This window comes from Azolla caroliniana, unplaced genomic scaffold (genome assembly GCF_043228905.1).
Source record: "Azolla caroliniana isolate FFs.n. ecotype wild unplaced genomic scaffold, voAzoCaro1.0.p SCAF_16, whole genome shotgun sequence".
In the NCBI taxonomy this organism is placed as follows: Eukaryota; Viridiplantae; Streptophyta; class Polypodiopsida; order Salviniales; family Salviniaceae; genus Azolla; species Azolla caroliniana.
The window spans coordinates 2,231,292-2,248,572 of record NW_028230451.1 but is presented as its reverse complement, the minus strand read 5'-3'; the positions used below and the strand labels follow the sequence as shown (position 1 = coordinate 2,248,572).

At 38.2% G+C, this 17,281-nt stretch overlaps 3 protein-coding genes across 3 annotated transcripts; 1 reads left to right on the top strand and 2 right to left on the bottom strand.

The window, feature by feature from the left end:
• The first annotated feature begins 5,284 nt into the window (after positions 1–5,284).
• LOC147853547 (uncharacterized) lies at positions 5,285–7,232 on the top strand. Its single transcript, XM_087332110.1, has one exon. It carries the CDS (start codon positions 5,440–5,442, stop codon positions 6,811–6,813), a length of 1,374 nt encoding a protein of 457 aa, XP_087188236.1. The 5' UTR covers positions 5,285–5,439; the 3' UTR covers positions 6,814–7,232.
• Positions 7,233–7,568: 336 nt separating this feature from the next.
• LOC147853546 (UDP-Glycosyltransferase superfamily protein) lies at positions 7,569–9,506 on the bottom strand. Its single transcript, XM_087332109.1, has one exon. The coding sequence runs from the start codon at positions 9,374–9,376 to the stop codon at positions 7,883–7,885; it is 1,494 nt and encodes a 497-aa protein (XP_087188235.1). The 5' UTR covers positions 9,377–9,506; the 3' UTR covers positions 7,569–7,882.
• Positions 9,507–10,917: 1,411 nt separating this feature from the next.
• LOC147853545 (uncharacterized) lies at positions 10,918–16,697 on the bottom strand. The gene is made up of 6 exons (XM_087332024.1): positions 14,403–16,697; positions 13,540–13,597; positions 11,970–13,039; positions 11,733–11,846; positions 11,276–11,436; positions 10,918–11,190 (listed from the first exon to the last, which is right to left on the bottom strand). The coding sequence occupies exons 1-6, from the start codon at positions 15,762–15,764 to the stop codon at positions 11,136–11,138; spliced, it is 2,820 nt and encodes a 939-aa protein (XP_087188150.1). The 5' UTR covers positions 15,765–16,697; the 3' UTR covers positions 10,918–11,135.
• Between the last annotated feature and the right edge of the window lie 584 nt (positions 16,698–17,281).

Genomic DNA, 17,281 nt, shown 5'->3' with positions numbered 1-17,281 from the left:
ACAAGTAACTGATAATGGAAACTCCATGTTACAATGGACCAACATATGGTGCATATTCATATACCACAAATTTACACATCCATTACATTCAGTGTAAATTACAATGAATTCAGGGATTATAAAGCAATCCTTCAAGTCAATTAATGCTAGAATAGTTTACTCTTAGCAAGCAAAAGTGGCAACTTTACGATTTTAATGATCAACTTAATTTAACATCTTAGTAGGCATAATAAGAGTAATTTCATGATACAAGTGCCTTCAAAACTTGTATATTGAGCTCTTTGTTTACTAATTGTGTTTATAAAATAAATGAAATCTACATTTTGAGATATTTCTTCTTATTAACACCAAAGTTTTTTAATTAAATTATTAGATGTCTTCTTATTAGCACCAAAGTTTCAAGAATGTCTTCTTCATGGAGGCCTACATATAAGAATCTTTGTAAAAGCTATGTGTGTGGATCATTTTACATAATTGCTTGAATTATTTGCAATGTGCTTATTTATAGCTATTGTATGACAAGGTCGATGTAGAATCTCATGTCAAGGCCCTCTTGATTATTTATAATTTATATTTATAAAATATGAAGTGTGATGCATATAATCACACTTATTTGTCTTCTTGTTTTGATCAATACTCATATAACTAAATGTGTGGACAAGAAGGTCATCATGGATGCCACTAGGAATCGGCAATGCTTCTATTTTGGCTTAACCAGTTTGGCCTTGTCCAACCAAACCAATTAAGCCTTAATCTGTTTGAGAGTTTTCAACCTTGAACCGAACTAGTTACTAAACCAAGTTAACCTTAACCTGTTTATGAACTGTTTTGCCTTTGAACGGTTCGGTTTGGCTTGAGCTTTGCCAAACCAAAATGAGCTTAAACCAGTTAAGGAGGCTCAAGCCTGGACCCAACCAAATTGAACCGCTAACCCGCCAGACGGTTTAACAGCTCGATTCAAGCTTGAGTCGAGCCGTTGCCGACTCCTAGATGCCACATACTTCATGTAAGCAGAAACATGTCCTTTCTTGTGCCTTCTTATCACTTAGGGGAAATATTCATATTAGATATCCTTCAAAAAGGAAAAATAAAAATTCTTAACTTTCCTACATATGTTCAACTAAAACTAAGCTTCAACACTTTGTGTTAAACATCAAAATCAAGAGTCTTCACATACGCACATGTAGTGTTATTTGATCCTTATCCAAACTTATATGGTTTATACCGTCAACACCAACTTTTTGTTTTATAGTATAACACTATGTTCGTATAGTATTGCGATCAGTATTAATGTAAGTAGTTAGAATAAACTTGATTAGGTAACGATAAGATAGAAGGTTTGGATGATCATTGTCCATCCAACCATCATCCCCCAAGTTGATACACATTAGTTGGGCTAATTAAGTCTTGGATGCATCTTAAAGGAAATCTAGCATGTAGTTGCTTACGCAAAGTAGTGTGATAATAGAAACTACAAAATAGTGGAGAACAATATCTTAATACAAAGTAAAGTGAGTATAATGAGAGGGTTTCTAGAACATAATGGCTCACCTCTTATGTCTTGGTTTAGATTGTACTATCTAGCGTGTGTTTGGACAACATTTTTATTTTCCAAAAAAAACTCCTTCCATTAGTTATAATTTTTTTACAGATGACATTATATACAAATCCCTATAGGGACGCAATAGTTCCATATTGTATGGATGCCCAATGACTCAATAAAGGGAGAGGATGACCATTGTTGGGTGAAGGCTAGTCATTGCCTGTCAACTCCATCGGATCCGCCCGTGAAGCCATCGTATTGGCTCTTTAGAGTGGCTACAACTTCACTCAATATCTCTCGCATTAACATTACTGGATGCATGGTTTAGTTGGAGAAGGCTCGTCTACATCAATGTTTCCATAGAGTCCAAAGAGGTATTGGGATAACCAATACCAACACAACTTGAGATTTCGCATTAATATGAGGTGAGTGGATATTGTCGATGGTGGAAAAAAGAACCTCTTGTGCTTTTATCACCAAAGTCCTCCCCTCCTGATGTTCGTACCTATCAATTGGGGCTTGCCATGATAACCAACATACATTTCCCCACTTGATTATGCCTTGCACTTGGCATAATTGCAATAGCCGTCCAACTCCCCGCCATATTCAATGGGTCTCTCGGCAGTCCCACAATGCGTGTCGGATTGATTTTGTTGTATTTGGGCATGCTACACAATTAGGAGAGCTAAGATTCCCACGTTGCCACACTCCAACTGGTAGTGACTTATGTATTAATAGCCATTGGAATGTGGTAATTCGCCTTGCATTTTGTTGTTTCCAGAGTTTCTACCAAAACGTATTGATAGTTGTACGAGGAACATGATATGTGTCCCATGCCTTTGCAACAACCAACTCTTAGGCGGTTTGAGCAACTAGAATGTGGCGACCCAATCTAGTCGTGAATTGTTTGGACAACATTGATCCCGATGCAAATGTGACTATGTACATAATATTTTCATTCCATGTAGTCATTGGAAAAATATGGTGGCATGTGAATAGTCCATAAATATGTTGTTAGTTTGGTTTTGGTACTCAAATGGTGAGCTATAAGTAGTTATACATACCACATGTGCACATGTTTTCCATAACTAGCATCTATACATTACAATGGCAACAACTACATTTAGTGTGTATTGATGATAATTAAGATCCCGAGGCTCCTTAGGGATAGAGTCTGAGACAAGTGGAGGCCATAGAGGTGGAGCTCAAATACAAAATACATGTAGATGAACCTCAATAATTTCACAAATGGTATAACATCAAATCTGAATTATTAGGCTCAGCACGATTATTTTTAAATAATCAAAAGAATCATTGGATGTACCATGCAATCTACCTACAAAATGTATGTGATAAGTTGAAAGATCTACAAAGTTCAAAGGTCATGATAATCTGTCATTGTTTCAAAATTGAATCAATTGCGCAAGGTAAAAGAATCTGAACCAAGTCAAAGCATACGTACACAACCACCCAATTCTTGTGTTATAATGTGCGAAAGCTAGCTAATGATATATTGTGTAAAACATTTTAAAGAACAAGTTGATTGAGGACATGTGTACATACATGTACGTTATTAATGTATGGATGGAAATCTAGTGTGTAAATAGAAACACATAAAATGAATGACAAAGATTCATGTTGCAGATGTGTTCTCCTCATTCCCTCTACTTACAAAGCATGCATAAAGTATTGATTACTGTATCACATCAATACATGTTCTCGTCCAGCTACTTTTTATTGACCTCTTGTTGGTAATTACCACCGTTGTAGTAAAATGTGATCTAGAATATGAAAGCAAACTAATTCCCAATTACATAGTACGAAGAGCTATGCTTTAATATTGAGATACTTTATACATACCTAGAAGTACATTTCCTTATGAAAATTGGAGAGGCATAAACAAAGATAAAGAGTGATTGCATGCATCCAATGCCCTCTTTCCACGTTGTAAGATGTGGGTCATCTTTATCTTTTGCAATCTATAAGTCACACAAAATTTATGAACTGAACTTATAGAATCGTGTAATCTAGAAAATGCATCTTGCGAGAAAAAAGTCATACAATGTTTTTTTAAATATAATCATGCTTTGGAACTTTGACACATTGAATCATTGCATTTTCCTCGTGGATAGACACATGAGCCATAGAGCTCAAAAATTAAAATGCTACTTGGACAGAGACTATAAAGGCAAAATATGAATGCTTGCATGGATGAATCAAAGGTAATGAAAGAACAATGAACAATTGTGTGTCACGACACGTAACAAAGGAAAATTGATCACGTATTACTTTATAGGCAAAACATTAATGCTTAACAAAGTTGAGTAATGTCAATGGCAGAAAGAAAATCAAAAGTGAATGCATATCTTTGTTAATTTTTTGATACTAGAAAGCTCACAAATTATTGTGTTACTTGTGAAGGCTACAAAATATTAAAAGTTTGTACCATACCATATGTGAAAGAGGAATGTGATACTCTCGAGTCTCTACCACATAAAGATTTTCCTCAAAATATGGTTAGTGGATATCATCTCTATTGGTTGAGATATCGCACTTATCTAATCCGAGCTTATGTAACCAATTAGGGTGAATATTAAGTGATTACCCTTAATTACAACATATTTGTGATATTTATTTAGGCAGGAGTTCAAACCCAAATGGCATCTAAATGATCATTTTCATAACTCCATGCATTCTAGAGCTACAAAATCAGGTCTAAACCACACAATGTTGACTCAATGAAATCATTGACACTTTAGAACCAATTATATTTACTTGACTTCATTAACGCGATTAGGAATACAATATTTACAACAAAATGTGTGTGTCTTTTTAGAGCATACACGAAAATATTGCTCAATGGATCTATGCTTGTTCTTGTCTAGGAAGATGTCCTATTATCAAAATATTGTACACAAGTTCATTTTCTGTTTGATACCCCCCAAAATACAAGAAAAGTTTATCATCCCCCCTGATTGGGAAAAACCTATTCACATGACCATGCAAATAAGATTTCAACCCATTATATGTACATTCTTGAAAGGCCATTTACCATATCGCATCTCGATGGCCAAGGTTGTCTAAGGCTTTCAACAACATGCATATGAGATATAATCTAGGGATCGCAAGGGAGCCAAATCGAGCAGGCCACAAGTCTCAACCATAAGGATGTACCTAACATGTGCCTTAGGGGCATGAGATGATATTCATGTGTAGAACTACTCTAGGCTTTGGGTGGAAGGAAGGAAAATTTGTCTCGAACCAACTCGATCCACAACTTCCGTCTTCTTGTGGCCAAGAGATCGAATGGTAGGTAAAAAGGGATTGGGAGGGCCCTTCGACCCATGTAAGGGCGTAAGAGAAAATGAAACTTGAGAATTGTCCAGTGATAAGAGATAAGGTGACACGTGTGCAAACAAACACACACACACACACACAAACGCGCCAACAAACAAACAAAGTATAGACAACCACACAACACACACACAAGTTGATGAAGATATAACCACACAAAGGTGTGACATGGCCATGTGCAAACCTCAAGAAGTGTGAGGTTTGTGAGTTTGGGGGGGTCCTTATTCCCCCAAGGGACAAAACATGCCCAAAAAACTGACTTCAAGAGTTTCATAACTCAAATTATAAAAGTAGGCCCCCTCCCTTAGGGACACAAAAGTAAATAAGTAAGTAAGTACATTGAACCAATGTGAAAAAAAATAAACAAGATATCATATCAGATCAAAACAAAGAGAAAGAAAACACTCACAAACACAAAATCATTTGATGAAAATGGTTCCTCAAGAGAGAGAGCTCTACCCAAATTTCCAAGGTCTCCATTAAAGCTTGGATTTCTACATACACACAGACACACACAGAGGGAGAGAGGGAGAGAGGGAGGGATGGGTTGCACTACTTCAAAGCCAGATCAAGTAATCGAGCCTTACTACAAGACATACCCTTCTTCTTCTCCAAACAATTATGCTGTCGAACCCAACGATTCGTACACTAGTTATAATTCCACCTCCATCTCCGATGATATGCTGAAGTTTCTTCAAGAGCTGGATCGCAGCAACAGCAACGCAGAACAACAACGCTTCGCTACAAGTCATGCTGTTCATACCAATGATCATCCAAGTACCACAACTCACATTCATGCTAAGGCTGAACAAGTTAGAGATGTAGGGAAGTATATACATAGTTTGGATAAAGATCAGTTGGACAATCACACTGCCACTGGTTTGAGACGGATGGCATCCCCTTCGGGTTCCAACAATGCCCACTCAGCATCTGAAACCAGTCCCATCGCTCCGCAATCGCATAGCAAGCCTAGTAGCTTTGTGAAGAGGTTTTTCATCAAGAAGGCTCCTAGTAACTCTATTGCTGATTCATCCAAGGGATCGTCCCAGCGCCGAAAGATCATCTCAGCTGCCGCCGACACTTCATTGAGCTTTTCGTCCTCATCATATGAACTCGCCCTTAAGGAGCTCGCGGATGCCGACCCTTCTCTAGCATTTAGGCAATCTCCACAAGAATCGGAGGCATGGGATCATGCCGGGATTAACGAGGCTATAAAACCTGCTTCCTCGGCATATGATCGCGCCCTAAGGGAACTTAATGCTGAATTAGAATCGCGACATGCCGATGATGATGTTGGTTCAAGTTCTCTAGTACCTAAGCACGAGCCTCAAACTGAGGCATTTGGTATTTCACCTCAACCCGAGCCCAATGTTGAATTACAAGGCAAGAGGAAGATCAAGCCTCGAGAAGACCCGTTGGCGAAGTTCATGAAGTTATGCCCCCCTGGTGGTGAGCGGAGTGTTGTGTTGTATACAACGAGCTTGAGGGGCATAAGGAAAACGTTTGAGGATTGTAACACCATCCGGCGTGTGCTCGCAAGCTTGTTTGTGCACGTTGACGAGCGAGATGTTGCTCTCCACCAAGGGTTCCGAAATGAACTCAAGGAGATGATGCAAGAATCCTCACTAGCATCTGTACCAATGCCAGTGCCGAGGTTGTTCATTGATGGGAGATATATTGGTGGAGCAGAAGAGGTGCTTCAACTCCACGAGGAAGAGAAACTTCAACCTCTTTTGGAAGGGATGCCTCGCGAACGAAGTCAGGGTCAACCTTGTGATGGTTGTGGTGGTGTTCGATTTGTTCCATGCCTCAACTGTAGTGGTAGCCGAAAAGTTGTCGAAACAAACACCCAAAATGTGATTAGGTGTCCTGAATGCAATGAGAATGGACTTATCCAATGTCCTATATGTAATTAATTTGTCCATGGCCTCAAATGACATCTAGAATGGGTTTGATATACTCATTAAACAAACACTAAGTTAATAGCTAATTGCTCAGCTTCATCTATATATAGTTCCCCTTGTTTTCATGCAATCAACAACTTATTTTTGTTTACTTCATGGCCAAATCTAGAACTTCAAAACCTGTCAACACTCATTGCCTTATCCAATAAATTCAGGTTTTGAATGAAGCTACTTGATAGATTTCGTTCATGTTACCTTGCTTTATAATCCTTCTCTTACAATTCTTTAAGCTTAAGCTCAATCTATCATGAACACAAATTGTATTGATTTCAATGTATAGATCTCCTATACGGATGTCCATCTTGTCTGCGAACTTATATTGCTGTACTTAATTCTAACACCTTTCCTTATACTATCTAGTTTCAAAAGTTTTTTAAGTGTAGCTTTGTTGATTTGTCATTTTGATATTGTAACTTTGTTGTTTTCCTTAACAGTACCACCACACTTGAAACAATAAAAGGATGACTCAAATATTTTAAAAGCATGATGCACAATGCGTACTCTTTAACCATGTTCAAATGTGAGCTGGCGACATATACACATACAAGCCCTTGAACTAAGGTTTTCCAAATGCTCAGACATTAAACTGCACAAAGTAATAATGCTTAATCCCTAATATTAGTTGCTGCATAAATTCAACAACAAAGTAAGACAAAAGCATTAACCTTAACCATGGAGAATTCACGATAATTCAAAAGATAGATATGCATCCTCTCTTGCACAAAGCTGACGTTAATCAAATGCCATAAATGTTATTGTTTCCCATATGAAATCAAGCATTAAAAATGTGTTCCACAAACAAGTAGTCAAGAATGGTTATGTCGCTAGCGATGGTAATCATCAATTAATTTCATCATTTAATAAGAATACACCAAACAGAGAGTGGTGAAAGATGACTACCAGGGAAAGCATTGTGGAGTCATGTATTTCACTCAGACCTTCAAATATATACAAGGATAAACACACATATACATAGACATGTGTGCATATTGAGTATACCATTAACTAGACCACAATAATCTTATCTAGACTCCTTTGCAATTGTTTTCTTCCTTGCAATCCTCATGAGATGTTGCACTATCTCTTGTGTAAGAACCTCCGGAGAGAATCTATCCACCATAGTTTTCCTAGCAAGCAAACCCTTGGCTTTTGCTTCTAAAGGACGTGTATACACATGCCGCATAAGATACCTAAGATGTTTTACCGATGGATGTGCCCAAAAATGGCCTTTAAACGGACCCTCTTCAATCTCAACCAGGTTTTCCACATGCAAAGGGTAGCTATTTTCTTCATTCATATACTCAGTCATACCCGACCAGTTTGTGGCTATGATAGGCAATGCCATCGCCATAGCTTCTACATGTGGTCTTCCCCATCCTTCTCCTCGAGATGGCAAAACAAATGCATTTGCTGCTTTGTATAAACTCGGGAGAGCTGATTGTGGTACATGTTCATCACTCACGTATATGGATGGCCACCCATGTACAGGCTCAGCCATGCCTATCTTCTTCACATAGCCTCGTATCTCGTCATCATAGGTTTTCTCACTATGATATGCATTAGTTTGAATGAACAATAAAACATTGTCTTTAGCTGAGAATTCTTCCATGTAAGCTTGGATTAAGAGATCCCAGCCCTTCCGACTCTCCCATTTGAATATACTGAGGAAAACATAGGCATTCTTGGATGATGAGGTTTTTGGTCCAAATACATGACCAATACTTGGCAACACAAACGCTTTCCGGACTTTCTTTGGATCAAAGAATAATACATCAACAGACTGGCTGATTCTAACAAGTTTTGAGGGATCCACACCGCTCTTTGCAAAAGTTTCTACATTGAATGCACTTGGAACCCAAATCTCATCCATCTTGTTGCATCTTTTCACATGCTCTGAGCTTAGTCTATCTGTTTCAAACATAGTTCTTCCGATCACATACATTGCATCACCATAGCCAGAAGGTGGACAGGGAAATGTTTCATAAAGAGGAGGATACCAAGCACCAGGTTCACTGTGACATATCACAACAGTATCATTTAGAACCAACTCTTGTTTATATGCTTTCTCTATAAGAACCCTTTTTGTGCTTAAAGGTAAGCCTTCCCAAAAAACTTCACTTGCCATATCTCCATGTGGTTGTATGGATAAATACGGTACAGTTCCACATGTTGCTAACCCTAAAATGAATGATAAAGCTTCAGAGCAGTATCCTCCACCTGATAGAAAGGGTGCCATCCACAAAAGATGATGTGAAAACATGTTTTCCTTCCATGGCGTAACTACTAAATGTGGCCTTTTTTCCAAAAACAGTTGTATCTTTCTCACTATGAATTCCATCGATTCCATCCTCCATGCTAATCTGTAGAAAGCTATAACGTGATAAGCTTTGCAGAGAGATGATTCTTCCGAATTTTCTTTGCAAAAGCGTCCATTATATGCTATAAGATTGATGAATATTGCTAGAAGAATTACCCCTGTTGCACCAATCCATATCTTATAGCTCATGAATAACATTGTTCTCCACAGATCAAAAGACGTTATTACCTTGATTCTCCATCAGTATACGGGAAAACTATGTCGACATTTGCAATGGAAAGGGAAAGAAAGAGTGACCTCGAAGAAACAGAGCACTGCACAGGACCTGTTTGTACATAAAGTTTAAACAGATAATAATAGATTTGGGTTACAAAAGGGGTATGCATACAGTATGGGGTATGTATTCTTTCCCTCTTTGGAAACCATCCCTTATGTATGTAAACAACTATTTCCGATGGAAAACCTTGCTAACTCTAACATTGGCACATCGCCATGTTCAGATTAAGCGTTATATATGTCTCTCCCATCTCATGATCAACGTTTGCTTCCTCACACATTGAGAATCCCAACTCTAACACCATGTTTGCCTAATGTTATTTTTGGCAAATGTCTAGGCTTCGGAAGTCAATATGCCACATATTAACTCTATTAGGTTGTGAAAAACCGACCTCATTGGTCCTAACTAACCAACATATTTTCTTGGATGATGTTTGGATAGATATAGGTTCAACATCAACCTCAATTATCCATACTAGATTTTGCCCACTTACTAAACCACCTTTTGAACCTAGTTTAAGGAGTATTGTAACAAAGTCTAGAACTACTCGTTACCCTTCATGTATGTTGGCTATTGTCACCTTCTAGCAAGTGTTTGATTAATTGACACCTCCAAGAAATTTTCTCAAGGAGGTAGGCAAGTTTATAAGGTTAGTGACTAAAGCACGTGCCTTTCCAGTTTGGAAGCTCCAAAGTAGTAGGTCACAACGTACTCAAGTAAGGTTGCAAAGCCAAAAAGTGAAAAAACATCCATGTACTGAGCCATATGAATCCAAATGTCAAAAACAAAAATAATCTGGCTTCCAAACATATTGTCCATCAACAAATATATCAATCCATGGCATGTTGACTCCAATGCTGAAGGTTATGTGCCTTAATCAACTATATCCCCATGAAAGTAATGTTGAAGACTCAAACAAGTCTTATGGCTATTTTAGGATCTGGGTTATGTGGCCTCTTTCCAATATCACTATAAAACATTTCCCCCGCATTTGTATTTATTTATTATATCACTGAAGTGGTTATGATAAATACACCATAGTTGTGCATGTCTTTAAATTAATAAGGTGATCATCAAGCCACAATATCTCATGAAGCTCCCACTCATTCCAAATTCATTGTAACTGAGAACTTGTAATACATCCAATACCATGACATATCGTTCACTCTCTTTATATGAGCCTAGTTCCTCGTTTAAGTCAGAGCCAAGTTGTTCTTGTCCTAACCCAAAAAATTCTCTCAAAACTTCAATTGACAAATGGGTCCAACAACAAAAGTATCTGATAGCATTCTGCCTTTTATCTACCACTTCACGCAATGTAGCACACTTTCCATTTTTATGAAGAAAATCAGTAAAGAATATTGCGCATATAAAAATACCCTCTTTACATGTGCATTACACCAACAAATTGAATGTTTCGACTTACTAATATCTAGCATCAAGATAAAGGGTACTCTAAGAATAATGTAAAATTTCTGAAAAGAATGCATTTTCTGAGTTCTTCACAAGCAAGTAAACAATTTGATCCTTACGAGAGATACAGGTGACACATAAAAAGGGAAAGTCAATGAACAAGAATACATTTTCACACTTAGAAGCAAACGATTCATCGGGTACCCTATGTGATCCCTAATATCAAGAATAATACATTTGCGAATTTTGAGGCAATTTTCCTTCGCTCTATGAACCCTCAGTTGCCGGTTTGAAGGTCGACGTAGGAGCATCATAGAACCACCTACATAAACAGATGATTTAGAATCTTCTTTTCTTAATAGAGACAAGAATATCTTTTAGATTTTTCACATAAGCAATGCTCACACCTGCATAAAAAAATAGGAATAAGGGCTTCACTCATATTGCCACTCTTTATAAGCTCTTGACGCCGTTGCATTTCCTTTCCGTAGCTTTCTGGCCTTAGGACAAGACACTGCCCTTGAATTGTCCCCACCAGGTTATTATCACCATGATTGGATTCATATACCTGTTTGCGTTGAAAAAATAGGTATTAAGATTTCGGGAAGTCAAAGAAAGTCTTGATATACATTCTGAAAAGCAAAACCAAGTTTCAAAAATGAGGGAAAAACCAAAAAATACCCCCAACTTGGCATATATTACCAGAATACCCCCATTTTTCAAAGATGACCAGAATACCCCAGTTTAAAACATTTACACTAATAGGGGGAATTGATTCTGATCATTTTTAAAATTTTAGGAGTGTTCAGGTAAATACCTGTCAAGCTAGGGGTATTTTCATGTTTTTGCCTTCAAAATTTTCACCTCATGACCCTCGGGATTCAGAGGGCGACTGGCAATCATTGCTAAGTCCGCAGGATAGTAGCACCAATTCACCCTGACCCACTTTGATCCAGTATTTGTATCCTCCCATAAAGCCTAATAAATTCCCATAGATATTACATGCACCTCAAAAAAGAAAAGACAAATATACCATATACAACATACAAGATGTTATAATGTTTTACTTCTGTGTAGATCTCAGGTAATATAAATTATTACCTGAAGCCTGGCAATGTAAGGAGGCACATTCGGGGTCTCAGGACGGAACAAGGCACAATCTTGCAAGCGATATAAGATACCCCCCACTTTGCAACTGGCATAGAAGATCTTGCCATTGTGCTTTTGCAACTCATCACCAATCCACTCTATTTGCAAACGCTCTGTGTCTTTAACAAGGCGGTTTGGATCATCTCGTTCTCGTTGAGAAGATGCCTCATTCCCAGTTTCAGCAACTTTATTTGGCAAATGAAGTGCATTGGATTCCTTACTTTTCTTTCCTTTTGAATGTGACTTTGGGATCTGTAGTACCGTAGGAGGCTGACTAGTCATCACTTGAGAAACAACATTGTCAGTCAGACTACCATTTATCGTAGTCTTAACGAGCTTTGAGGACGACTTTTCAGCAGCACCATCTGTTACACTCCTGACCTCGATGGCATTAGTATTGTTCTGGGAATTTGTCTCAATACCTATGTTTGATGAGCCACCTGGTTTTTGTGAATTATCAGCCTTTGCTGGAGTTTGGACATGAACTCTCGGAAGAGTAGCAGCATTTGTTCCGGCATTTGCATCGATAAAAGAGAATCCCGGTTTCACTCGTCCATATTTGCGCTTTTCTTGATTGCTCATAGGGATTGCAACACATTTTGGACAATACCAATCACCTTTTGGAATGCCCTTCAGCAAGTGGTTCTGTAAGCACCTTAAATGGAAGACCTTTTCACAAGCATCACATGACAATACATTGGCTGTCTCTCTGATAATCATCTTGCAAAATTCACAAGGCACCGGAATATTCATGAATAATTTCGGATAGGCTGCTTGAACTTTGAGATCGGGAGGAAATCGAGTGCTCACTAACTCTTGTATGGTTTGCATAAGTTGCCTCTGTGAATCCACTACCTCTGGTTGAACTTGTTGGTTTCCTTCATCTGGTTTAACAGTAGGCCATGTTGGAGACAATCTCGCTTCAAAAGATAACTGGGCTTCTTGTGGAGCAGGTTTTGCAGGGAGTTTATCCATGTCAACTGGCAGCACAGTTTTTGTAGGTTGCAATTCATTGCTGATACCTATAGAGAGCCAAGATCATTATCATTTTAATAATCAAAGCAAAAACTCTTATAGACCAGCCCAAAAGAAGCTGAATGGAAGTTTATGGACACAGATAACGCAGAAGAAAACAAGAAGAAAGATAGCAGCAATAAATAAATCCTTAACATATTCATAAGAGAATGAATGTTCTTTATACTTGGGGAATAAATTAAGGCTGTAGGTAATACTTATGATTTACAATGGATTTAACGCTTGCACTAGGGAATGTGGGGTTTGAACACACGATCTTCTGGTGTCTACCAGACAACCTTAGCAACTAAGAGTAAGCTACAACCATCTGGGCTCTCAACTCAATATCTCATTTCATTCAAAAATAGCTAGACCATCAAAGAAGCTCAAGAGGATCCAGCAAAGTCAAATCAGAGAAGGAGCAGTTCACCACCATTACCAAGGATTGTTATTTGTTAAGCCAAACAACTACTATGAAAGACACCAAAACTTTCACAAACTCCCCTACCTGGCGTTGGTGCTTTTTGGAGTGGCTCCTTTCTATCAAAGCTCTTTGGTGCCTCAGCCTGAAAAACAATAGCAGAAACGAATTCAGCATTTATAAAGCAATAGTTGGCATGCACTATTATTTATCCGCATAACTCTATGAAATACCTGCCTTTTACACAATAAATAATCTGTGGTTACAATCTTTTAGCTCAAGCTTACCACTAGATGGGTGGAAAGTTAAGTTTTTATCAGTTTAATGAGTTTCTATGCAATTAATCAAGCACATATCCATTGCCTCCTCAAATTGGGCTTTTTATTCCTAATCCAGGTTCATTGAAGTTATTCATGTGACCTTTCCATATACAGTGTTTGATATTCTGGGTCTAAATTTTGATCATAGAGTAGTTTTGATATTCACGGTCACAATTTACTCATAAAGTAGCAAGAAACCGAGTTTCCATAGATTTGATGTGTAGACTTGGTCAGCTTATTTCGAAGGAGCCACTAAACCGTAACTTATAAACATTTAGCATCACTCATGATAAATTAATCTATCTATGATACAGAAAAACATATGACTATTTTTTCCTTATCCAAAACTAAAAACCTCTTTCTGCATTTCTATCATGCATGTGTCAACACTGAATTCTTATCTTCCGTTTATGTCAAAATTGGGTTGTTTCTATATATTAGGATTCTGACATTAGGGTTTAATGCAGATGCCAGAAAATTAAGGGCTCTTCTAATCAGGATTTTCGCCATCAAGGGTAGTTCTTTGAGGCATTCATGTGGGTTGATGCCAGAAGTCATGTCAGGGTCTGGGGGTTGTGATTTCTAATTATATGGAAATGATGATGAAATAATCATGGGAATACTACATACCACAACTGTCTGAATTGGAGGTGGCTGAAAACGCTCGAGAATTTGTGAGAATGTCTTCACTTCCTGTCCTTCAGGTCTCCTTAGAGCCAGGTCTTCGACAAGACTCTCAATGGATTTCGGTAAGATAAGATCCTTTGGTGCAAATCTCTGTACCAAGAAACCTAAGTGTCCATAAGCTTCAGCTTGAAGCTTCCTTTCTATATCCGTTGTCTTTTGACCAGCCCTTATAAGCCCAAGCCCTGATAGGATTAAGACAATATCTGCTACATGCTTCATAGCTGAATCCACATGAGATGCATGTGGTTGAATCCTTGTTGTCCGCAATCGCTTTTTAGGTCGTTCAAATGACACTTGTCTTTCAGCTAAATCTACAAAGTCATGTAGCGGAATCACAACCTTGCCTTGATGGTCATGTGACTCTTTCTGTAGTCTAAGCTCATTTGCTTCTTTATTAGCAGTTGTTGACGGATTGTTATCTGCTGATATAAATTCTCCCTGTTGATGTAGACCGTGCTCTTCTATTTCTTGTTGTTGTACTTGTGCTTGTGCTTGTGTGTGTGCCTGTTCTTGTGTTTGTGTTTGTGCTTGTTCCTGTGCTTGTGCTTGTTCCTGAGCTTGTGCTTGTTCCTGAGCTTGTGCTTGCTCATGAGCTTGTTCTTGTGCTTGTGCTTGTGCTTGTGCTTGTGCTTGTGCTTGTTCCTGATCTTGTGTTTGTTCATGAACTTGTGATTGTTCATGTGCTTGTGCATGTTCGTGTTCGTATTCTTGTGCCTGTGCCTGAGCTTGTACATAATCTTGTTTTTGGTCTTGCCCTTGTTCTTGCTCTTGCTCTTGCTCATGTTCTTGTTTTTGGTCTTGCTCTTGCTCTTTCTCTTTATCTTTCTCTTTCTCTTTCTCTTGCTCTTTCTCTTGCTCTTGTTCTTGATCTTGTTGTTCTTGTTCTTGTTCTTGTGCTTCTACTTCTTCTATGTCTTCGTCTTCCTCTTCTTCTGCTTCTTCTTCTTCCTCTTCTTCTTCTTCCACTACTACTACTTCTTCTACTTCTTCATCTTCTTCTTCTTCTTCTTCCTCCTCTTCCTCTTCTTCGTCTCCTTCCATTTCTTCTTCTTCTTCTACCACTTCTTCTACTACTTCTTCTTCTTCATCATTGTCATCGTCATCATTGTCATCATCATCATCATCATCTTCCTCTTCTTCTTCTATATCTTCATCCCCATCCTCATCCTCATCATCTTCTTCTTCTTTTGAACTGTCATCATCCATAGCAAAGGAAGATTTATCCTCCATAGGAGGATTAGCTTTATTTACATCATCTCTAGAATTAGAGAAATCCTCCACTGAAGAGGGATTAGGTGTAACCATGTCTTGAATAATCTTAGGGTAGAAAATATCATGAATTCATACTCATCTGAAAAAGTTTTTTATCAAAGTTCCCAAAAGCCACATCATATCATCATGGAACCCAATGTGGTTGAAACCCTAATTTGCCAAATTTTAATGTAAAATCGATTGGGATCAAACCCTAGGGAAATTTTTTGTGAATAAAACCATAAAGGTTCCAGAACCTAGAGCAAATTCTTGTGTACAATCAAATGGACACCAAAAACTGGGGCAAAAAACTTTGCAGAATCAAATGTGCCCCGAATCCTAAAGCAAAATACTATGTAAAATCAAATCTTTATAAACCCTGGGAAAATTTTCAATGTGAAAATAAAACCGTTTCAACCCCAGTGCAAAATATGTATCCAGTCACACGGTTTTAAAACCTGGAACGATAATTCTGTTAAAAATCAGAATCCTAGGCAAAATTTTGTGTAAAATGAAATGGGCTAAAAACATTAGGGTCAAAATCTGTGTAAAATCAAATGCTCCCCAAAACCTAAGGGCCAAGAATTTCTGTGTGGAAACTGATCAAACACAAAACAGCACAGATGTCTTAGCACAGAGGAGCATACCTGTCGAGTTCCATTTTTGAGGGATCTGCGCAGGGGAAACAAGAGAGGATCTCTTCCAATTTCTGTTCAGAGTGAAGGAAGAAGATCAAAGAGCGGGAAAAATGCAGAATCTTTCAAAAACAAGCAGGCAAACCAAAATAGACGCGAAGCGAAAAAAGCAAAAAGCAAAGGCAAAAAACAGCAACAACGGAAAGCAAAGCACAAGGATGGATGAAGTATGTATATGTACATATAATATGTAGAACAGCTACCTATATAGTATATGGAAAGCCAAAAAAAACAAGAGAGAAAATCCACAGTCAGAAACAGAACCCTAGCTTAGCTTTGGCCTTCCAAGAGATAAAAAAGAGAGAGAAAGAGAGAATGTGTGTGTTTTTGTTGATTTATGGTGTAAGATAAGGGAAACAAATAGAGATAGATAGATCATAGATAGATAGTTATGTGCCAAGAATGAGAGTTTTCCCTCCCAGAGAAGAGGCACACAAAATATACACACATGTCGTGAAATAAATCTATCTCCGCCACCGCCTCAAACATGTATGTATGTAGGTACATACGTACATATGTATGGATGGATGGATGTACGTACGTATGTACCTATGTACTTATGTATGCATGTACCCTCTCTTTGTTCAATCACTCATGTAATGGGTACGTATAGATATATGTTCTAGCCTCGTGCTAGGCATCCATATACCTCTCCTTATTTCCCTTTGATGTCACCCCTCACTCCATCCACCCCCCCTTCATTGTTTATGCACGCCTCTTGAAAGATTGTCAGTACATCTCTTTTCATCGGATGTAAAGCTCACCCGTTTCGTCCCTTCCTCTCAAGGTTGTTCTAGCCGCTTAAATTATTCTTTAAATGTTCTCACTCATTTAGCTTGGTCGGCTCAGTTTCCCCGTTATCTCCACAATTGGAAG

Excerpts from the sequence above, each read along its gene's own strand:
- LOC147853547 (XM_087332110.1), top strand. The coding sequence starts at position 5,440 with ATGGGTTGCACTACTTCAAAGCCAGATCAAGTAATCGAGCCTTACTAC.
- LOC147853546 (XM_087332109.1), bottom strand. The coding sequence starts at position 9,376 with ATGTTATTCATGAGCTATAAGATATGGATTGGTGCAACAGGGGTAATT.
- LOC147853545 (XM_087332024.1), bottom strand. The coding sequence starts at position 15,764 with ATGGTTACACCTAATCCCTCTTCAGTGGAGGATTTCTCTAATTCTAGA. Across the intron at positions 11,847-11,969 it reads CTTACATTGCCAGGCTTCAG|GCTTTATGGGAGGATACAAA; the intron begins GTAATAATTTAT and ends GGAATTTATTAG. Across the intron at positions 11,191-11,275 it reads ATTCCTATTTTTTTATGCAG|GTGGTTCTATGATGCTCCTA; the intron begins GTGTGAGCATTG and ends CTGTTTATGTAG.